This window comes from Rhinoraja longicauda, chromosome 9 (assembly GCF_053455715.1).
Source record: "Rhinoraja longicauda isolate Sanriku21f chromosome 9, sRhiLon1.1, whole genome shotgun sequence".
NCBI classification, from domain to species: Eukaryota; Metazoa; Chordata; class Chondrichthyes; order Rajiformes; family Arhynchobatidae; genus Rhinoraja; species Rhinoraja longicauda.
The window spans coordinates 43,554,019-43,578,416 of NC_135961.1; the positions used below are offsets into that span (position 1 = coordinate 43,554,019).

Genomic DNA, 24,398 nt, shown 5'->3' on the forward strand with positions numbered 1-24,398 from the left:
ACACATCATCCATTCTGCTGAGAGTTGCATGTTAAATAGAATAACAGTGTCCCAGCATAAAAATATGTCAATTTAGCAAATTTATCTTTACAATAATTTTAAATTGCCCCAATTTGCCGGGCATCCGAGATGTGAAGGGTTAATTTGTTTTCTCCCTTATATCTGAAAAAAAGTGCATGTTTTGGGGAACTCTAGATGGTTAGAATGCCAGGTCTATCGTTTTTCTCATATTCAGTTGTCAATCATCAATACAGTTGCTGCTGTCACAACTCCAGTGACTCAGTTTCAATCCTGACCTTCAATGCTGTCCATTTGGACTCTGGAATGTCAGAGGAAAACTATGCAGCCACAGGGAAATCACGCAAGGACATTGGATTGGTAACTGGTTATTGAAAATTGCTGCTAGTATTCAGACTAATTCTAGAATCTAAGCAAAGTTGATGGGGAGAATAAAATGGGATGAGTGTACAATGGTTGGCACTGCACAGTGAGCCAAAGGGACAATTTCCATGCAATGTGACAATCATTCCTACATTATGTTGATCTAATGATCTGGATCTAAGACACTATTTTAAATGATTTTGTTCTTCAAGAAATACAACAGTAAGTAAGTTATGTGTACAAGACAATGTATTTACTTTTACAATGATAAGTGTTGTAGGCTTTGGTACCCACCTCCTTTGGGCAATCAATGACAAAGCAGAGTGAACTTGTTATTTACTCATATTCTGAAAATGATCAGCTGCCTTCACTATAAAGAAAATTAAGTAATCCAAGACTCTTCTGTGCATTTTACAATTTAAAAAATATAGAAATGAAAGCCATGCCTTCAAGATTTTGGTTCCTCTTAATGTTTGAACACAAAGGCGATCTTGTTCAGTGGTTTTAGAAACAGTCAAATCTACTTTAAAGAATTGAATCAGCTGATGGCTGTGCCTCACCACTATTTGGGTAGCCTTATTTTTTTTAATAGACCAGTTTTCCTCCTATTTATTGTGATGTGTTTATTTTCCTTCCATTTTTTTAATTGAAAACAGAATTATACGACTATGATATAGACATATGCTAATGCCATTGATGCACAATTATTTTGTGAATCTAAGAAATGCCTGAAATCTCAATGGATTCATTTATTACAATTTCTGTTAAAATTACACTAAAATAGCAAACGGTCAAGCTGAAATCTAACAGCAAATTCTTTCTGCAAGAATTGCTTTATCCATAAAGCCAGGGGCCGCTGAGACAAGAAAGTAACAATGTTGAGAAAAAATATGCAGCAGCTAGCTGATGCAAGAGCCTGCAACTGGCCAACATCATCACTACTTCACTGGTTACCCACAAGTCAGTGTATGCACTTCATTTGTAGCATTGTGATTCCGAGCGTTTCTTAGATTCACAAAACAGAATACAAATTAAAAATGCAATACACTATTCTAGCAGCTTTATCCAACATCCACCTATTTATTAGAAAATTGTTGAAGAAATTCCTGTTCATAAAAAGCAAGACAAATCCAATCTGTCTAAATGTAATCATCAAAATGCCACGGAAGGTAGCGTTATCAACACTATTAAGTGGCACTTAATAATTCTTTAATAGTTTGCTCATATCCAGCTCAGGTTACCAAAACCACTAGGTTTCAGAGCTTGGAGTCTTAGTTCAAACAAGGACTAAATAATTGAATTCCAGAAGACAGGAAGCAAGATCGACTGTACTTATTGTAAAGACAGCATTTGATGTGCAACATTAAGAAACATTGATAAAAGTCTGAAAACATTCCAGTGCTCAAACAAAGGAAGATGGCTCATGGTCATTGAGGTCAATCAATCGGCCCTAGGACATCACTACAGGAGTTTGAGGCCTAACCATCCATGGTTGCTTCATCAATACGTTTATTTCCATTATGTAGTCAAAAGGAAGACATTCACTGATGTTTAAACAATATTAAATTCGGTTTGCAACTCCTCAGCACCCCCACTCCTCAAAGTAGCACGACCTGGGCAAGCATCAGGCATGGGCTATTAAGTGGCAGGGAACAGTTACAGGACCATGGCAGGACCTTCACAGTGAATGGAAAGGTCCTGGGGATTGTTGTAGAGCAGAGGGATCTAGGATTGCAGGTATATTAAAAGTGGAGTCACAGGTAGATAGGATGGTCAAGGCAGCTTTCAGTACATTGGCCTTTATCGGTCAGGGATATATACAAACTAAAGCATAACCCCAGCAAATAGATAAGAAACCAAACAATATAAATCAAACAGAAGCAAAAATAAAGCAGACCAGTTGAAGAATAACATTCAGAAATGTTAAGAGTGGTCAAAGCGAGCGTGGAAAATGAGTGCAGAACAATAGAAAAATACTTGCATTCTTTTTATCAGAAAAGTAACCATATTAAAATATACAAATTAATCAAGACAGATTAACTGCAAATATTCACTAGGAAGATAGAATTGTGAAAGTGTTCTGTATAATCTGACAATCTAGGAAGGGTTTAAAAACAATTTAAAAACAACTGGAGGTTTTCCAATTGAAACTGCAGCAGTTGTGTGCGCAATGGTCAGCTTTGAATGGTCATTTTAATACAGCACTAGATGTTAAAAAGAAACCACAACGGCATAACATTTACCATGTACTGTTTTATACTATGGAAAGTAATTTCCATTACAATTTCCTAACAACTTCTAATATATTAGCTATAACATAATAAAGCAGGCCAAGGTGCTCCACAGACATATTGCCATGACACTGAGCCACAGGGAGTATTTTTCGGCAATGATCGAAAACTTGATTCCAAATAGTACAAAGTAGAGGGGTTTTGGAATGGAATTCCAAAGCTTAGCGTCTTGTCAGCTGAAGGCATGAAGACAACATTGAAAATGCTTAGAATCATTGAAAATGTATGAAACAGGAGGTGGCAATTCAGTTCACCATGTCAACTTTCCAGTAATTTGTTCAGTGGCCTACAGGTCAATCTCCTTCAATTATAATTCTGGCACTTTTTAAATTTATTGTGGATCAACAAGTTCCAAACCTCTTCCATCTGTCAGATGGAAGAATGCTTTCCCCCTCAATCGTATCAATTACTTTAAATCTATTCCCCCGAACCAGTGGTTTTTAAAACTCAACAAGAGAAAAATGTCCTTTATACTCAGTCCATCTAGGTCCCTCATAATTCAGGTATAGAAAGTGTAACTTTAAACTCTTTTTGTACTCCAATCTATCCAATCTTTCTTTTGCTTCCACAGTGGGGGATATATCGGTGGAGGATATATCAGTGGAGATAAAATTTTGAAAATTCAGGAAGTTAAGATGGGGAAATTGGTACAGAAAAGGAGAAAAACATGGAGCAGATTAGCTACGACCATGTTGAATGGTGGAGTTGGTTTGAGCAGTCGAGGAGACTACTACTTTCTTACTCAATAAATATATCTTACCAGTACACAGTTGCTCACTTATTCAGGAGTGGTCTTACCAATAGCCGTCTAATTGGAACAAGATTTCCTTACTTTTAATACCAATTCCCTTGTATTAATAGCCAATGTACTATTTGGTTTCCAGAATCGATTCTGAACCTGTCCTGTCCAATTGCAACAAAAGATTCAATTCGGGGATGGAGATTGCATTAAGATGCACATAATAAATGATAATATTGCTACTTTCATTCACATATGAACAAGCAAGTAAAACATGCCATATTTCACCGATTTCAATGGGGTCTGTCGAGCTACAGATAAACTGCAAATAGAAAGTCAAGTAGTTTTAAAATCTTCTTATTTTTACATTTTTATTCTAGAGTAAATGCAGGGAAGTAGTTCCAATCATTAGAAGAATAAAGAATTCTGGGTAACCATTAATGGATGACAGCAGGCATTTCTTAACAAAATGGTTATTATCTAGAAATTAATTACTATAACAATAGTGCCTTTCACAATGGAATTGGATAGGCCAAGGCAGAGAATAGTTTTCAGGGAAAAAAAATTGGAATGGGAGTTTGGTTCTACTTGGATACTGGACAACCATTGACATCCTTACTGCATCCTCACAACATTTAATTAATTTAGTCAGTCATAACCTACCCACAGGATTACTCAAATGGTTTCCTTTTGCCACGGATCATCTTGTTTTTTTCACCATGAAAAGCACACCCAGAAAAATAAATTTAAATCATGAAAATAGTGTCAATAGCCCACAATAAAATCAGCATAAAGCAAATCCAAGACTGACATCTAAAGGTTCTTCTGCACACAGAATGATCAACAAATGGAAAGAAAATTCTAGGTACAAGACTGTGTTAAGAATTCTGGTATTATTTAAGAAATAGACACCCTTCCAGGGATGATTACTAAAGATAGACATAAAAAACTGGAGTAACTCAGCGGGACAGGAAGCATCTCTGGAGAGAAGGAATAGGTGACGTTTCGGGTCAAGACCCTTCTCCACAGGGATAATTACTAGTTCTGTCTGGATTGATAAGTGAATAACAGTTGTAACGCCTCCTCTTACATTGTTATAAATTTCATTAATTTTGTGTTAAAGGAGTGGTGGTTGGTTGGGGTACAGAATATTAAAAAATGAACCCATGCATTGAGGTCCATTCCAGTAACATTGCCAGTAATGTTAACATACTGTCATGTTGCAGTTGTGTAAGACGTTCGGCCCATCAAGTCTACTCCTCCATTCAATCATGGTTGATCTATCCTCCTAACCCCATTCTCCTGCCTTCACCCCATAACCTCTGACACCTGTACTAATCAAGAATTTGTGTGCAAAATTATCCGATATTTAGAATGAGTAAACATCAAGGCCCCATTTTCCTTAACAGACACAAGAGCATGGATTTAAGTTAGTCGATTCAATAAAACTCCAATAATCTGCTATCCCTCTATTCAGAAATCCCAATAGCTAGAGATCTGGTTCACGAGGTAATATTTCCCATGTTCCCTTGAGAATGACTTGGTCACAATTGCAGTGTTCCCATAAAATGTAATGTGTGCATCGCAGAATTTATTATGTGACCATATAACATCTTAAGAACAAAAAACGATACCAGTATATTAAATGTGAACATCCAATTAAATGTGAACAGTTGGCAGCACAGTAGCACAGCTGGTTGCCTCAGTGCTCGAGACCTTGATTTCACCCTGGCTTTGGGGCTGTCTGTGAGGAGTTTGGAGTTCTCCCTGTGACCGCATGGGTTCCCTCCAGGTCCCTCCCACATTTGTAGGTTAGTTGGCCTCCATAAATTGCCACAAGTGTGTATGGAGTGGACGGTAAAATGGGGTAAACAGAACTAACGTGAACAGATGATCAATGATCGACATGGACTTAGTGGGCCAAAGGGCCTGTTTCCATGCTGTGCCTTTCAATCGATCATTTGTCCTGAAAATTTGCCAATGCAGCAAAATCCTGGTTTACCAAATTATCAACATTTTACTGTTGGAGGATTTGAGGGATGTTAAGAATAGGTCAGTTTTCCCAATGAGTGACGAGAGGCTGGAATTCACTGCCCAAAAAGTGTTAAGAGTAGTTCTCTCAAATATTGAAAAAAGTAGCTGGTTGAACCCTTGATGGACCATAACTTGCTGATTCTGTGATCAAGAACAGGCAAACAGAATTAATCCAAATTTCACTTTTGGCCAGCATGTCATTGCACGTTGAATGGACTTCTGAACCATTTCATTTCAGTAACAAATTTTTCAACAATAATTAATTGTTTCCAACCACAATACCATTAACAGAATACTCCTACTGCAGCACATCCTACAAAATACTCCTAAGTTGAAAGCTCGGTTAAACAATTAAATATTTATATTCATGATTTGGAAAGTCAAATTATTTTCATGCTTTGAAAAATTTGAACCGCTCCAATGTGAGACATGCACTATTCCCCAGCTTTCTCTTTCATCATTCTCAAAGGAAGTTCGCTTTCCCTTCTCTAGTCCTCATCCATCTCCACACCTATTAACTGCCTTTCCCATTATACCTTCAATATTATATTGTTATCACATAATTTGACTGTCATCCAAGTTTGGGGTGTTACATGGGGGAAGAAGGGAAAGGGGGGTTATGTAGGTACCTAAAATTGGAACATTCAATGTTCATACCGTGGGGTTGTAGGCTATCCTAGTCTAAATATAAGGTGTTATTCCTCCAGTTTGCCCGTGACCTCACTCTGGCAATAGAGGAGGTCCAAGACAGAAGGGTCAGCATGGCAATGGAAAGAGAAGTTAAAATGGGTAGCAACCGGGAGATCCTGCAGGCATGGGCAGACCAAGCGCCCGTGTTTGGCAACACGGTCGCCGAGTCTACACTTGGTCTCACTTCGGGAACACCGGATGCAGCAGATGAGGCACACATCAATTTCTGTCTCACCTGGAAGGACTTCTGGGGTACATGAATGGAGGTGAGGGAGAAGGTATATGGAGACTGGTGAGGCAAAAGGCGAGGACCAGGGGAACTCTATCAAAGATCCGGTATCTGACACATTATCCTCTGACATTTCCATCACTCCAACATGACCCCACCACCAGTCACATCTTCTCATCCCGACCCCTTGCCGCCGCCTACAGGGAAGGCACTTTCCGCTCATTATATACATTAGCAATCTAAATAGCAATGTATTGGTTTATTATTGTCATGTGTACCAAGGGACTGTGAAAAACTGATTTCGCTGTACAAGGTAAATTAATATATATGCTGATGATACAAAGAAATGGATGGTGCTGTCAATAACAAGACAGTCTTCAGCTTGAGAACCAGATTCTAAGGTGGTTTGATAGGTAGAATAGGTATACAGAATACAATTGCAGGGAGATTATGTTACAGCTTTGTGCAACAGCTAGTGCACTGCATGCAATTCTGGTCGTCATATTAAAAGAAGGCTAAATTTGCACTGAAGAGAATGCAGAGAAGAATGCTGCCTGGGATGAAGTGGTTCATTTGTTTGGAAGACTGGCCCGACTGCCTTTTATTTTCCTTTGAGGAGAAAGCAGAGGGTAGATAAAGCGGGGCATAGGTAGTGTAAATAGTGAAAAACCTTTCCCATCAGCAGAAGTGTCTTTAACATAGTTCTAAAGTATAGGATAAGAGATCAGAGCAGGAATTATTTTCACTCTTTCACACAAATGAAGAAGTATCTGATTAAGGCAGTGTTGGAAATAGGTAGCCTGACAACTTTTAAGACGCGTGTAGAAAGGAACTGCAGATGCTGGTTCATACCCGTTTATAAGCCAGGTAGCTGTTTATATGACATACAGGTCCACCGCTGATTTTCTGACATCTGGTGGTCTGGCACCTCTTTTAACCTGGACAAAATGAGAGCACACTTGAAATCCCCGAAAATGTGGCACCTAGGTTGGGTGAAGCAGCCGATCTTGACTTCATTGGGATTTCCACGGCCAATAGGCGGGTCAAATTTGCCCCCTGTGGCTAGGGCTCTGGAACTCTGGCATAGCCGGAGCCAGCAGATCCATTCCCATAGCCAACTTCCTCACCGATCAGCAGCTTGAATTTGCCCCCCCTCCCTCCCCCCGCAGCCGGGGCTCTGGAATTCTGGCACAGATGGAGCCGGCAGATCCGTCCCCATAGCTGATTTTATGGGCCAGTATCTTGGCTACTCTGTGGCCTAGACCAACCTTTTCATGACCTTTCAACTCTTTGACGCCAAGACCTCTGTTGGTCTGGCAAAACAGATAATCCAGAAAGGCTCTGGAAACAAGGATGCTGGAAAATCAGTGGACCACCTGTATTTGGACAAAAATGTCATGACATAGAATAGTATGGGCCTATTGCTGGAAAATGGGATTGGTTTAGAAAAGTATCTGGTCGCTGCCATGGGCTAAAAAGGTCTGTTTCCATGCTTTATGAATCCAAAGCAAATGATTGGCATGTAGTGTATTTCTATCATACATAAGACATGTGTACAATTCTACCCAATTAATCAGAGGGTCTGCCAAGCTTTTTTTAAAAAATCATCATCTTGGATATCACTGCAAAAATCTCAAATCCAGAAGCAAGTTTCAGTCTGTGACTACTAATACTGTTCAAAAGTAAGAAAAGTGCAGATGCTGAAAATATTCAACTGCAGGCCACATCTGTATAAAAAGAAACAGTGTTAACATTTCAAGTCAGCAGCCTTTCATCACAATATGACTGATAACCTTTTGCCTGAATAATTTGAAATAAGAGCCTTTTTCCTGTCTCCTGATACTGCTTATACTCTGGTTCTAACAACTTCTGTTAGTTGTCAATATGTTTATATTTCAAGTTGCTGTTTTCAACTGAAATAGGTATTTCGATTTACTATATGATAACTTTTGATGAATATCCCGGTTCAAGCAAAACATACCAAGTAGCAATACAGGTAACCTGCTTATTCTGACTGAATTGTGAGAGCACAAGGCCACACCAGAGCCAACAGCAACTTTTAGGCATTGCAAGAAATCCGTTCTCATTTAATGTTCAGAGTATTTTTGTTTCAGATGGAAATCTTTATAGCTTAGTGGTTTTCTTATGAGAAAAGTAACCAAATCCATTCCAACTAGGTTTCCCTACATTTTATGACAACCAACTATTTTCCTTCACATTTCCTTTATAAAGCACGAACAATGCATTGACAAAATGCGAATATCCGACTCAAATGAATTGAACCCAATCTCCCTCAGAATGGCTTGAGAGAAGACTTACAGACGTACTTAAATGAAAGCCAGAAAGGAAAAAAAATCTAGCCAGTTTCATGTGACCCAACTCCTCAGCGGGAAAGGGAATGTACAGGAAAAGGAAACATTTCCTGTAAAAACGTTATTTGATTCATTTTATATCTCAAATATGCGCTGCTTCTAGGACAACGCAATATTTTCTGAGGTAAAAAGATATGATCCGATCACCAATACTCAATAATAAAAAATGGGAAATAGTGAAAAATCTGTTCCGTAAGATTGCCATGGCCCTACTACTGCTGGCAGGATGCCAGCAATGTGCTTAGAGTTGCTACCAATTATATCTGTGTGATTTGTGCATTACTGTATTCTTTCTAGCAATCTCCGAAAGATTTCGACTGAAGGATCATTAGTCACATCTGTTAATAGAAAATCTAGCGATTCTATACACAGTATAGAACCACTAATAAATGTAAAAACTAAATTAAGTAGGTGCAAATTCGCATTTGAAACGCTGCGTTACAAACCCCTTTTGTTTAGGAAACGGAAGGAAAAATTACAATGATAACGTGACGGTTGCGTGTGTTCGTTTGACGTGTTAAATTATAAAATTACTCAAATTTACAGATGCTTAATTATAAACTCATAACAATAAACTGAAGGAAAGGGGGCGGGCAAGGTCAATGCAAAAAAAAAACCAAATACAATCTTGGGCTTGTTTTTACGCTGTTAATTAAACTTGTTGTAATCTGTACATTTTGAGCTCATAAAAAGAATATGTTTTGGGCGAAGGTAAGTGGCAGCCCTGGCATTAATGAAATAAAAGCCGATCCTTCTAAGTAACGGATTGCCATTTGAACCCAAACCGCCTCTCCCTCCCGCTGCTTCCATTGGGATGCGAAGGGAAAGTACATACGTCGACAGTAATCAGACGAAAATAAAAGTCAGCCCGCCGCGATTCCCAGCCAGACATCACCTCCCCACCCCCAATCCCGGCGAACGACAGCGTCTCAAACACAACCGTTAGCGCCCGAATTCCATTCCACTTCAAACTGTACGACCCGCCCAGCCAGTCATTTATTACCTCCGTAAATCAGTAAGGCCGACTCACCCTAGCAGCGCAGCCGCCCTCTGCCCCGACTCAGGCAAACATCATCAACCGTCCCGTTGCTCGGCAATAACGTTATTATTCCACATAGTGGAGACTCAAGCAGAGAGAGAGCTCGATCAACGCATGCGCCCAGCCGAGAGACACCTCGGAGAGATCTCGGGCTGAGAGTGGGCGGGGCGCAGTTCCCGATGAACATAACGTCTCTCCATTGACTGACGGGCAAGAGACGTCACGCCGCCGATGGCAGAATGAACAACAGGGGCAGACAACTGCTCGGGTGTTTTTCTGCGCATGGGTTTCTGGGAGTTGTATTTTTTTTGCAGAATTTGCAGCGCTTAATTCCACAGATTGAACTTCATTTCCCAGGATCAATCGCGGCCCAGCGCCCTCTTCTGAACCCGGTGTCTCTATGGTGAAGGAAGCCGAAAGTTTAATTTGAATCGGTGCTGATTGGTCCAGGGGCAGTGTCCTGTCAGCAGCGCTGGAGTTCAACCAAAAATCCGAGCGCCTACAATTTAACGTTTCTTTGTTGGAAAGGTATTTTCAGCCTTTCGTTATTCTTTCAGTTCATAATGAACCCTTCCTGCGATTCTGATATCGACGAAGATTTAGATACGTATCTGAAAGGTTTAAGAGGTGAGTGACTTGATTGGGTTTGATTGCAAAATAGATGTCGGTTAAAGGCACAGCAAAGGCCGGGACAACTATTGGAGATAGAATATACCGTGAATTAAATAAATATTGTGTGCTCGTTTAACTTTAATGTGTCATCTGTGGAGAGCCCAAAGTTTGTGACATTTCTGGAATCTGAATTTGTTGATTGGGCTAAGGATCTAATCAGATTACAGTCGGGTTAGGGTGGTAAACGCTTTGGGGAAAAAACGTATGTAATGTATTAAAAGTGGAAGTAAGATTTTGACAGCTCCTTTTCTTTACAAACATTTCGGAGGTGGCACCCCAGCAAGCATAAGAGAACCACTTTCAAACCACTTTACACTGGCCCCATCCCCGAACTCTACCTCCGCTACATCGACGACTGCATTGGTGCTACCTCTTGCACCCATGCAGAACTCACTGACTTCATACACTTCACCTCCAATTTCCATCCTGCCCTTAAATATACCTGGACTATCTCCGACATCTCCCTCCCGTTTCTGGACCTCACCATCTCCATCACAGGAGACAGACTAGTGACGGACATTTACTATAAACCCACTGACTCGCACAGCTATCTGGACTACACTTCTTCCCACCCGGTCCCCTGCAAAAAGTCTATCCCCTACTCCCAATTCCTCCGTCTACGCCGCATCTGCGCCCGGGATGAGGTGTTTCACACTAGGGCTTCCGAGATGTCCTCGTTCTTCAGGAAACGGGGCTTCCCCTCCTCCATTATAGATGAGGCTCTCACTAGGGTCTCTTCTACATCCCGCAGCTCCGCTCTTGCTCCCCCTCCCCCCACTCGCAACAAGGACAGAATCCCCCTCATTCTCACCTTCCACCCCACCAGCCAGCGGATCCAACATATCATCCACCAACATTTCCGTCACCTACAACGGGACCCCACCACTGGCCATATCTTCCCATCCCCTCCCCTCTCTGCGTTCCGCAGAGACCGTTCCCTCCGTAACTCCATGGTCCACTCGTCCCTTCCTACCCAAACCACCCCAACCCCGGGCACTTTCCCCTGCAACCGCACGAGATGCAACACCTGTCCCTTTACCTCCCCTCAACTCCATCCAAGGACCCAAACAGTCTTTCCAGGTGAGACAAAGGTTCACCTGCACCTCCTCCAACCTCATCTATTGCATCCGCTGCTCTAGATGTCAACTTATTTACATCGGCGAAACCAAGCGCAGGCTCGGCGATCGCTTCGCTGAACACCTGCGCTCGGTCCACATTAACCAAACTGATCTCCCTTAGGCCGAGCACTTCAACTCCCCCTCCCATTCCCAGTCTGACCTTTCTGTCATGGGTCTCCTCCAGTGCCATAGTGAGGCCCACCGGAAATTGGAGGAACAGCACCTCATATTTCGCCTGGGCAGTTTGCAGCCCAGTGGTATGAACATCGACTTCTCCAACTTTAGATAGTTCCTCTGTCCCTCCCTTCCCCTCCTCCTTCCCAGAATTCCCTCTATCTTCCTGTCTTCACCTATATCCTTCTTTTGTCCCGCCCCCCTGACATCAGTCTGAAGAAGGGTCTCGACCCGAAACGTCACCCATTCCTTCTCTCCCGAGATGCTGCCTGACCTACTGAGTTACTCCAGCATTTTGTGAATAAATAGAACCACTTTCAATGTTCCTTTCAGATTGGCTGTACTCGCAGAGAATGGATATGTCTCAATACAGAGTTGATGTTTCAGTTTGAACTGGTTAAAGAATGAACACATTCCTCTACCCACAGATGCTGCCTGAACTGAGTTTTTCCATAATTTTTTGTTTGTATTGGACGTTGTACTCATTTAAAATGACAAGTGTAATTTTTGACACTCTGGCAAGATAAATATAAACTGGTTTGTGGTTTTCTATGTAAAGTTGTTATTTTCTTCTATTCTGCTCCTCGCTCACTACAAGTTTACAATCCCAATTATTTCTGTTATATTCTTAGTTTCTTTCTAATTCTCAACTCTCTCTCCTTTGATTATCTTTAGCACTGCATTCCTGATCTGCTCAATCATGATGCAACATGGAATTGTGAAACTCTTTTTCTTCATAAAACAATGACCCTCTACCATCTAGATTAATCGAATTTTCCTTTCCTCAAGACTGTTTCAGGTTTATGGAATTATACAGCAGAGATAAATGCCACTCAGACCATTATGTTCATGTCGTCTCTTTGTAAAAGCTGTTCATTAAGTTCTATTCCCAAACATTTTCCCCTTTTTAAATACATTTACAATTCTCTATTAAATTTAACATTCAAGCCTGCTTTGCCACATTTTTTGATATTGCAATCTTGATCCTAACTTTTTGTATAGAAATAATAATTCTCCCTTTGCACTTTTGCTCTGGCAGGCAACAGATTTAACCACCCCACAAGACCACATCAAGGCTTTTTCAGGTTTTGATCTGTGCCAAGCCCAACCACAGTTCACTCCATGATAATGGGTAAAAAAACATCAGCTGTTTGTTTTCTACTAGCATCCTCAAGTCATAATATTCCCTCATTGCTTCCTGAACTCCTGAATGTGAGGAGTTCTTTAAGTGTCTTCTGCTGCTTCCTGCTCTACTTTCCAATGGCTTCCAGTCTCATTACTGTCAAGCTGCTTGAATATTATGAACTTTTAATTAAGTCACAGTTAAACATTGTATACACTACTTTGCAACATAAAAACAGAATTGACTGTTTTGTGATTCATTTAAATCAGCTTGATTTGTAGATCAACTTCATTTACTCATCTTTAATCTAAATCTTTTAACACCAACAGCTAACCATTTTATTTTCTGTTGAAAGACTATTGACATGTAGCATTAACTCTGTTTCCTCTACACAAATCCGGGTGCATATTTATATATATCTATATATGTTGTCTTTAATTTTTTTAAAGCCTGCACTCCTAAATTTTCTTTCTTCCAGCAGCCTTTTGAGTGAGTATATTCCAGATTTCCATATGTCTTCGTGTGGAAAGTGGAATCATGAATAACTTCTTCATCCCTTTTCATTGGATCCATTTATTGTGTGTCAGCTCTAGCTCCACGGCCCACCCCCTTCTTTATACACGTTTTCCCCACTCCATTCGTTACCAGAGGAAGGGTCTCAACTTAAAACATTGATTGTCCCTTTTGCTCCACAGATGTTGCCTGGCCCACTGACCTTCTCCAGCAATGATTTTTCTAATAGTACTGCTTGATAGGGATCTCCAGGATTTTGATCCAGAAACAATAGTGAAAGCAATATCTTTCCAAATCAGGATAGTTTATGACACTGAAAAGAATCTGTAGGTCCTGGTGTTCCCATGCACCTGGTTCCGTGTTCCTCTTGTTGGTAAAGGTTCAAGTAGGTGGGCATCAACAGTGCATTTTGTGAATGGCATACACAGCTGTCTTGATGATAGAAGGTGTGAATGTACTGTGGAAAGCATGCGTACGTGGTGCCATTCAAGTGGGGTCCTTTGTGCTGGTTAGCATCAAACAGAGTAAGCATACATTTGTTTTTTCGCGTTGGTAAGATACTTCGTGAGGTGTGCCCAGAGATTGGGTTCTCAATTATTTGGGATTTGTGTGACTGACTTGCATGAAAGCATCGGAGCTTTGATTGCTAAAATGGCTCTAAGATGAATAGAAACATAAATTGTGACTTGGGCAAAATGAGATTACAGAGGACCTTGGGTTATATGAATGGGCACAAAATTACTAACTGGTACTAAAGGAACACTTGAAATTGTCTATTTTGGCAAGAAAAAAATAGATAGATGCATAATCGCTTAAGTGGTGAGAGATTGTAGAGTTGGTGCAGGGAGATCTGGGTGTCATAGCACATGATTTGCAAAAGACCAATATATGAGTATGTCAGGTAATTATGAAATGTTATTGTTTATTGGTAGGGGGGGGAGGGAGGGGGGGAGGGAGGGGGGGGAGGGGGGGGAGGGAGGGGGAGGGGGGAGGGAGGGGGAGGGGGGGAGGAGAGGGTGCTGCACCAATGGAGGAGAGGTTTATAGACAATAGGTGCAGGAGTAGGCCATTCAGTCCTTCGAGCCAGCACCGCCATTCAATGCGATCATGGCTGATCACTCTCAATCAGTACCCCGTTCCTGCCTTCTCCCCATACCCCCTCACTCCGCTATCCTTAAGAGCTCTATCCAGCTCTCTCTTGAAAGCATCCAACGAACTGGCCTCCACTGCCTTCTGAGGCAGAGAATTCCACACCTTCACCACTCTCTGACTGAAAAAGTTCTTCCTCATCTCCGTTCTAAATGGCCTACCCCTTATTCTTAAACCGTGGCCCCTTGTTCTGGACTCCCCCAACATTGGGAACATGTTTCCTGCCTCTAATGTGTCCAATCCCCTAATTATCTTATATGTTTCAATAAGATCCCCCCTCATCCTTCTAAATTCCAGTGTATACAAGCCTAATTGCTCCAGCCTTTCAACATACGACAGTCCCGCCATTCCGGGAATTAACCTAGTGAACCTACGCTGCACGCCCTCAATAGCAAGAATATCCTTCCTCAAATTTGGAGACCAAAACTGCACACAGTACTCCAGGTGCGGTCTCACCAGGGCCCGGTACAACTGTAGAAGGACCTCTTTGCTCCTATACTCAACTCCACTTGTTATGAAGGCCAACATTCCATAGGCTTTCTTCACTGCCTGCTGTACCTGCATGCTTCCTTTCAGTGACAGATGCACTAGGACACCCAGATCTCGTTGAACATCCCCTCTTCCTAACTTGACACGGGTCCACTTGGTCTAGTACAGTCATAAAATGCTGGAAGAATACAATGCATCAGGAATTAGATGTTAATTTAGAGACAAATAATATTTCTAGTTATTACTAATTCTAATCTTTTTATTCCAGATCTATTAACACTGGAATTTAAATCCCTTGTTTTCCTATGTGATTCAAACTTGTATCCACAGATCTTAATTTAGTCTTTGGATGCAAGTCCAGAGCCAGCATATGTGTTATCATGAATTTTGTAGTATTCTGTTGTCACTTCAGAGCTCTTGCAAGATCAGAGCTCAAAACATTTTGATTGAAAGAAAAGCTGAAAACACAAACTAATAAAAGAGATGTGTGGCAAGGGTTAGTACTTGACAGAGAAAAAGGGGTGGTCTGGTAGCTGCAATGTGAAGATTCTTGTTTTCCTTTTTAATTGAACCTATACTTGGATAAAGATTATTTTCTGGCTATCTTAATGTCTTGAAACTGTGATGATTCTAAATGCAAGTTATTGTTCACCATAATGATGAAGAAGCAACTCCAATCTGGCATTTAAATTATTTAAGCCGCAACATAACATGATAAAGAATTCTCAGCAAAGTCCTTTTATGCTTTCTGATCTTCTTAAATTACTACTTTACTACCACTGTTCACAGAAAGGGCTAACAAGAGCATACAGAAACTGAAATGTACTCTGGAAGGAAAACTTCAGGTAGAATCGTCTGAACTATCTCCAGTGGATGGACTTGACACCGTCCAAGGAAACTCTAGAAATCTCTCAGAGAAGGCCGAGAGTCACTGTGAAATGGCATGGCAGGAGTTACAACATAGTCATGCAGGTGATCATTGAAACCTATTACTAAATATATTTTTTGAAACAAATAGTTTTTAGCCACTGAAACTTTTCTTATTTTGAACTGCTTTTATAAGATGAAATGCACTTCTCTGAATTAAATATGTCTTTTTGAAAGATGTTGATTGGCTGCCTCTGGGCTATCTGATGATAACTGCTGTATCTCTCTGACGATAACACTTCAAAAGTTGCCAAAGTGGTAATGGGCTACTCAATTTGATTCTGATTCAAGGAGTGGAGAGGGCATTGGTTGATGGGATGTGTAGGAAGGAATTGCAGATGCTGGTTTACACCGAAGATAGACAAAAAATACTGGAGTAACTCAGCGGGACAGGCAGCATCTCTGGATAGAATGAATGGGTGACATTTCGGGTTGAGACCCTTCTTCAGACTGAGAGTCAGGGGAGAGGGAGACACAGAGATATGGAAGGGTAAGGTGTGAAAATGAGACATCAAAGGGAACGAGAACAAGGAAAATGTAGAATAGATCATCGTTAGCTAGGGGAAGGTGACAACAAAACATACAGAGATAAAATTTAATCCGGGGGATAGTCAAGCTGGTCGGAGAACTGGGATGGGGAGGAATGGAGAGAGAGGGAAAGCGAGGGTTACTTGAAATTAGAGAAGTCAATATTCATACTGAAGAGGGGTCTCAACCCAAAACGTCACTCATTCCTCTCCAGACATGCTGCCTGTCCCGCTGAGTTACTCCAGCATTTTGTGTCTACCTTCAATATTCATACCACTGGGTTATAAGCTGCCCAAGCAAAATATGAGGTGCTATTCCTCCAATTTGCATTGGGCCTCACTCTGACAGTGGAGGAAGCTCAAGACAGAAAGGTTAGTATGGGAATGGGAGGGGGAGTTAAGGTGTTTAGCAACCGGGAGGTTTGGGCGTACTGAGTGGAGGTGTTCAGGGAAACGATCACCGAACCTGTGTTTAGTCTCGCCGATATATAGGAGTCCATACCTGGAACAGCAGATGCAGTGGATGAGGTTGGAGGAGGTGCAAGTGAACCTCCACCTCACCTGAAAGGACTATTGGTGTCCTTGGACGGAGTCGAGGGAGGAGGTATAGGGACAGATGTTGCATCTCCTGCGGTTGCATAGGGAAAGTACCTGGGGAGGGGGTGGTTTGGGTAGGAAGGGGTGAGTTAACCAGGGAGTTGCAGAAGGAACGGTCTTTGCAGAAAGAGGTGAAGGTGGGAAGGTGTGGTTAGTGGTGGGATCCTGTTGTGGCAAAAATATCTGAGGATTATGTGCTGCATGTGAAGGCTGAGAGGGTGAAAGGTGAGGACCAGGGGGACTCTGTCTCTGTTGCGACTGGGGGGAGGGGGAGCACGAGCGGAGCTGTGGGATACAGAGAAGACCTTTCTGAGGGCCCCAGTTCCCTAAAGAATAAGAACATCTCAGATGTCCTGATATGGAACACCTCATCTTGGGCACAGATGCGGCATAGATAAAGGTTTTGGGAGTAGGGGGATAGAATCTTTGCAGGATGCAGGGTGGGAAGAAGTGTAGTCTAGATAGCTGTGGGAGTCAGCAGGTTTATAATAGACTAGACCAAGTGGACTCGTTGGGCCCAAACCTCTCCTGCATTGGTGCAACACCCTCTCCACCCTCCCTTCTCCCCTGTCCCTTCTCCCCCATACCTCAATATATGTTGTGTTCATTGAGTATTGCTAAATTACTAAAAATGGACTGTGTCCATAATGTCTTCTTCTTGCAACAGTGAACGAGCTCAGAGCCCTGTTGGGGGAACAGAAAATTAGAGAAGGGACAGGTTCAACATCTGCAACCGGGACATGTCGTATGGTAATATGCAAGTAATTTAGAATATAATAATTTTTAAGCAAGCAAACATATTTGTCATTTTACGTTGGTTTCATTTGGATCTATCAATGCAAGTTTTCCAAATTTGAAATGGTGGTTTACATTTTAATGCTCAGCAAGTTCTACGTTATCCCACTTTCTCACCCGCTCCCGATACGTTAGAGGCAATTTTACAGAGGCCAATAACTTACAAACATGCACGTCTTTGGCATTGGGAGGAAATGAGATCATCCAGAGGAAACCCATGTGTTCCCAGGAAGAATATGCAAATTCCACACAAACAGCACCTCAGGTCAGGATCACACCCAGGTCACTGGCATTGTGAGGCAGCAGCTCTACCAGATGTATAAAATATAAAATAATTTCCGTTAGAGTCATGGAGTAAAAGAATGATAAAGTGTGGAAACAGGCCCTTCGGTCCAACTTGCCCACACCGGCCAACATGTCCTAGCTACACTAGTCCTACCTGCCTGCGTTTGGTCCATATGCCTCCAAACTTGTATCCATGTACCTGTCTAACTGTTTCATAAAACATTGGGATAGTCCCAGCCTCAACTACCTCCTCTGGCAGCTTGTTTCATACACCCACCACCCTTTGTGTGAAGAAGTTACCCCTCAGATTCCTATTAAATCTTTTCGCTTTCACCTTGAAACTTTGTCCTCGGGTCCTCGATTCCCCCACTCTGGGCAAGAGATTCTGTGCATCTACCCGATTTATTCCTCTCATGATTTTATACACATCTACAAGATCACCCCTCATCCTCCTGTGCTCCAAGGAATAGAGACCCAGCCTACTTAACCTCTCCCTTTAGCTCAGACCCTCTAGTCCTGGCAACATCCTCGTAAATCTTCTCTCAACCCTTTCAAGCTTGGCAATATCTTTCCTATAACATGGTGCCCAGAACTGAACACAATACGCTAAATGCGGTCTCATCAACGTCTTAAACAACTGCAACATGACCTCCCAACTTCTATACTCAATACTCTGACTGATGAAGGCCAATGTGCCAAAAGTTCTAGATTTGTCCAGAATATTGGATTTGTGGGTAAGGCTGCACACATAACCATCATTATAACAGGCACATTTAAATTAGGGCAGCAAAAGTGAACCAGCAAATCTAGTTTCCCTATTAAGAAATTTACGTGGTCAATTTAAGAGATTATATCACGGAGCATCTGTGAAGTCACCTGTGTCCTTTACACGCTAAAAGTATAGAAGTGGTAGGTGAGAGTGGTGGTGCATGAAGAAATGGTTTGTCAGGTGTTAAATAGTTTATCAACATGAGTTCCTAATTCGTAAATAAGTTATTTCAGAAACTTAGCACAACATTACAATAAATATTATCAATGAAGTCTATTCCAATTGGATCAACATCAGTAACGATCACTGAAACAAGAGAGAGCTGGATAGAGCTCTTGAGGATAGCGGAGTGAGGGGGTATGGGGAGAAGGCAGGAACGGGGTACTGATTGAGTGATCAGCCATGATCGCATTGAATGGCGGTGCTGGCTCGAAGGGCTGAATGGCCTACTCCTGCACCTATTGTCTATTGTCTATTGTCTATTGATATCTTGAGATTCGTGAGTGATGAGAAAAAATAAACAATTGGAACTTTCAGCTTTGTTTTCAAATAGAGGAGTGTGTTTGGAAGCAACAGTATGAACACTGTCTCCAGAGGCCATAGTTTTTGAAAGTCAACTACATATTGAAATTGTGCATGGCCCAAATGTTTGGTAACTGCAGTGTACTGTGGATGTTTGAAATCTGAAATAAAAACTTCAGGAGTTGAGAATACTCCACCATTGAGGCAGCATAAGTGACAGTTAATATTTCCAGATAAATGATATTTTGACAGATCTGCACAATAATAATTACAATATAGTAAGCAAGGAAGAGGAAGCATGAATTATAGTGAGCAGGTGGCATGAAAACAAATTAATCGATGAAAAAAATTATTAACAAACTTTCCCCTTCTTAAACAGTCCATTGTGATTGTGGCTGGCGAGCTTCTACTCTGATTGTTTGTGTTCTGCCATAACTCACAAGTTCAATGTTAGTGGATGTTTCAGGAGAGATGTGTTCATAAGTTCCTAAGTTATAGGGCCATTTAGCCTATCAAGTTTAGCCTAAGTCATAGGGGCATTTAGCCTAAACTGTCTCCATAGTTTTTGAAAGTCAACTACATATTGAAATTGTGCATGGCCCAAATGTTTGGTAACTGCAGTGTACTGTGGATGTTTGAAACAGTGTACTGTGGATTGCCCTAATTAGCCTAAGTTATAGGGCCATTTAGAATTGGGCCATTTAGCCTATCAAGTCTACCCTGTCATTCAATCATGTCTGATCTATCTTCCCCTCGCAACCCTTTTCTCCTACCTTCTCCCCATAACCCCTGACATCCTAACTAGTCAATAATCTGTCAAACTTCGCCTTAGAAATATCCACTGACTTGTGGCAATGCATTCCACAGATTCACCACTCTGACTAAATAAATTTCTCATCTCCTTTCTAAAGGTAAGCCCTTTTATTCTGAGGCTATGGCCTAGACTTTCCCACTAGTGGAAATGTCTTCTCCACATTCACTCTATCCAGGCCTTTCACTATTCGGTGAATTTCGATGAGGCCCTCCCCTCATCCTTCTAAACTTCAGCTAGTAGAGATCCAGTATTGTCAAACACACTTCATATGCTAACCCAGTCATTCCTGGGATCATTCTTGTAAACCTCCTCTGGACCCTCTCCAAAGTCAGCACATCCTTCCTCAGATATGAGACCCATAACTGCCGTCTCCGGAGGCTCCGGCGCGGGCCGCGTGGACGTCGGAAGCCCGCAGGCCCCTGGATGGGGGCCGACATCGGGAGCTCCGGCAGCGGCAGAGGCAGCGTGTTCGCCCGCCCCGAATCGCGGGGCTTGGGTCGGCCCGCCGTGGACCTTTCACCGTCCGGCGCGGCGCTCCAATGTCGGGAGCCCCGACCGCCCCGACGTGGCAAGTTCAACAGCCTAACCGCGGGAGAAGACGGCAGGGAAGAGAAAAGACATTCTGGCCTTCCATCACAGTGAGAAGGGACTGGAGGAGACTCACTGTGATGGATGTTTCTTTTGTTTGGTGTTAGTGTATGATTGTATGTGTTATTGCATTTTTATTGATTATTCTTATTGGTCTTAGTGTTTCAACTGCGGGTAATGTTTCATTTCACTACACATTTATGTGTATGTGACAAATAAACGACTATTGACTATTGAGGAGCAAAGAGGTCCTTCTACAGTTGCACCGGGCCCTGGTGAGACCACACCTGGAGTACTGTGTGCAGTTTTGGTCTCCAAATTTGAGGAAGGATATTCTTGCTATTGAGGGCGTGCAGCGTAGGTTCACTAGGTTAATTCCCGGAATGGCGGGACTGTCGTATGTTGAAAGGCTGGAGCAATTAGGCTTGTATACACTGGAATTTAGAAGGATGAGGGGAGATCTTATTGAAACATATAAGATAATTAGGGGATTGGACACATTAGAGGCAGGAAACATGTTCCCAATGTTGGGGGAGTCCAGAACAAGGGGCCACAGTTTAAGAATAAGGGGTAGGCCATTTAGAACGGAGATGAGGAAGAACTTTTTCAGTCAGAGAGTGGTGAAGGTGTGGAATTCTCTGCCTCAGAAGGCAGTGGAGGCCAGTTCGTTGGATGCTTTCAAGAGAGAGCTGGATAGAGCTCTTAAGGATAGCGGAGTGAGGGGGTATGGGGAGAAGGCAGGAACGGGGTACTGATTGAGAGTGATCAGCCATGATTGCATTGAATGGCGGTGCTGGCTCGAAGGGCTGAATGGCCTACTCCTGCACCTATTGTCTATTGTATATTGTCACAAAACTCCAAATGTGGTCTGACCAATGCCTTATAAAACCTCAGCATTTCATCCCTGTTTTGATATTCTAGTCCTCAAAATAAATGTTAGCATTACATTTACCTTCCTTACTACCTATTTGACTTGGAAATGAAACATAGAAACATAGAAAATAGGTGCAGGAGGAGGACATTTGGCTCTTAGAGCCAGCACCGCCATTCATTGTGATCATGGCTGATCATCCACAATCAGTAACCTGTGCCTGCCTTCTCCCCATATCCCTTGATTCCACTAGCCCCGAGCGCTCTATCTAACTCTCTTTTAAATTCATCCAGTGAATTGGCCTCCACTGGCTTCTATAGTAGAGAATTCCATAAATTCACAACTCTCTGGGTGAAAAAGTTGCTTCTCACCTCAGTTTTAAATGGCCTTCCCTTTATTCTTATCCTGTGGCCCCTGGTTCTGGACTTCCCCCAACATTGGGAACATTTTTCCTGCATCTAGCTTGTCCAGTCCTTTTATAATTTTATGCGTCTCTATAAGATCCCCTCTCATCCTTCTAAACCTCAGTGAATACAAACCCTGTCTTTCCAATCTTTCCTCATATGACACTCCCTCCATCCCAGGGATTAACCTCATGAACCTACGCTGCACTGCCTCAATAGCAAGGACGTCCTTCCTTAAATTAGGAGACCAAAACTGCACACACTACTCCAAATGTGGTCTCACCAGGGCCCTGTACAACTGCAGAAGGACCTCTTTGCTCCTATCCTCTCGTTATGAAGGCCAACATGCCATTAGCTTTCTTCACTGCCTGCTGTACCTGCACACTTACTTTCAGTGACTGGTGTACAAGGACACCAAGGTCTCGTTGCACTTCCCCTTTACCTAATCTGACATCATTGAGATAATAATCTTCCTCCTTGTTTTTGCCGCCAAAGTGGATAACCTCACATTTATCTACATTATACTGCATCTGCCCACTCACTCAACCTGTCCAAGTCTTTTAGGGAATCTTGCACAGCACTCCCAAGTCCCTTTGCACCTCTGATTTCTGAATTTTCTCCCCATTTAGAAAATGGTCTATGCCTTTATTCCAACTACCAAAATGCATGACTCTACACTTTGCTGCACTGTATTCCATCTGCCACTTCTTAGCCCACTCTCCTAACCTGCCCAAGACCTTCTGCAGAGTCCCTGGTTTCTCTACGCTACCTGCCTCTCTAGCGATCTTTACATCATCCGCAAATTCGGACCTATCTTTGTATCATCTGCCAACTTGGCCACAAAGCCTTCAATTCCCTCATCCAAATCATTGATATACATTGTGAAGAGTAGTGGCCCCAGCACTGACCTCTGCAGAACTCCGCTAGACACTAGCAGCGAACCAGAAAAAGCCCCCTTTATTGCCATTCTTTGCCTTGTGCCTTTCAGCCAACCTGCTATTCATGCTAGTTTGTTCGCTCTGATACCATGGGCTCTTAGCAGCCTTAGGTGCGGCCTTCTGAAAATCCGGGTAAACAACATACACTGACTCTCCTTTGTCGTGATATTTACTTCCTCAAAGAATTCGAACAGGTTCGTGGATCTCCCTTTCACAAAACCATGCTGACTTCGGCCTATTTTATCACATGTTTATAAGTAATAAAGGAACTGCAGATGCTGATTTAAACCGAAGAGAGACACAAAAAACTGGAGTAACTCAGCGGGACAGGCAGCATCTCTGGAGGGAAAGAATGGGTGATGTTTCGGGCCGAGACCCTTCTTGAGACTGGTTAGTGAAACGAGAGATATAGGCGATGATGTAGAGAGATAATGAACAATGAATGAAAGATATGCAAAAAAGTAACAATGACAAAGGAAACATGCCATTGTAAGCTGTTAGGTGAAAACGAGAAGTGAGTGCGACTTAGGTGGGGGAGAAATAGAGAGAGAGGGAATGCCGGGGCTACCTGAAGTCAGAGAAATCAATATTCATACCACTGGGCTGTAAGCTGCCCAAGCGAAATATGCGATGCTGTTCCTCCAATTTGCATTTGGCCTCACTCTGACAATGGAGGAGACCGAGGACAGAAAGGTATGTGTGGGAATGGGAAGAAGAATTAAAGTGTTTATCAACCGGGAGATCAGGTTCGTTCAGGCGGACTGAGCGATGGTGTTCAACGAAACGATCGCCCAGTCTGCATTTGGTCTCGCCAATGTATAAGAGTCCACATCTTGAACAACGGATACAGTAGATGAGGACTCTTGGAGGATGTGCAAGTCAACCTCTTCCTAATCTGAAAGGTCTGTCGGGGTCCCTGGACAGAGTCAAGGGAGGAGGTATGGGGACAGGTGTTGCATCTTCTGCGGTTGCTGGGGAAGGTACCTGGGGAGGGGGTGGTTTGGTTGGGAAGGGATGAGTTAACCAGGGAGTTGTGGAGGGAACGGTCTATGCGGAAGACAGAAAGGGGTGGAGATGGGAAAATGTGGCTAGTGGTGGGATCCCGTTGGAGGTGGCGTAAATTTCGGAGGATTGTGTATTGTATGCGACGGCTGATGGGGTGGAAGGTAAGGACCAGGGGGACTCTGTCTCTGTTGCGACTAGGGGAGGGGGAGCATGGGCAAAGCTGCGGGGTACCGAGTTAGACATGAGTGAGGGCCTCATCTATGATGGGAGAGGGGAACACCTGTTCCCTAAAGAATGATGTTCCCTAAAGAATGAGGACATCTCGGATGTTCTGGTTTGGAAC

General features: G+C 42.5%; 2 protein-coding genes across 18 annotated transcripts in view; one reads left to right on the forward strand and one right to left on the reverse strand.

The window, feature by feature from the left end:
• cep170aa (centrosomal protein 170Aa) overlaps positions 1-9,903 on the reverse strand; it is a 90,913-nt gene extending 81,010 nt beyond the window's left edge. For all 11 annotated transcript variants that reach the window (XM_078405345.1, XM_078405346.1, XM_078405347.1 and 8 more), the window contains exon 1: positions 9,767-9,903. The gene's annotated coding sequence lies outside the window, so the exon portion shown is untranslated. The remainder of the gene's footprint in view (positions 1-9,766) is intronic.
• Positions 9,904-10,190: 287 nt separating this feature from the next.
• The window catches only part of sdccag8 (SHH signaling and ciliogenesis regulator sdccag8), a 272,774-nt gene continuing 258,566 nt past the window's right edge, over positions 10,191-24,398 (forward strand). For 5 of the 7 annotated variants that reach the window (XR_013547645.1, XM_078405349.1, XM_078405348.1 and 2 more), the window contains exons 1-3: positions 10,258-10,402; positions 15,803-15,985; positions 17,732-17,814. Coding sequence is in view for 6 of the 7 variants with exons in the window: in XM_078405349.1 (XP_078261475.1) it covers positions 10,339-10,402; positions 15,803-15,985; positions 17,732-17,814 (330 nt within the window). In the remaining variant the exon portion in view is untranslated. Of the gene's footprint in view, positions 10,403-15,802; positions 15,986-17,731; positions 17,815-24,398 lie in introns of those variants that run through there. The other 2 variants (XM_078405351.1, XM_078405354.1) reach the window with 2 other exon arrangements.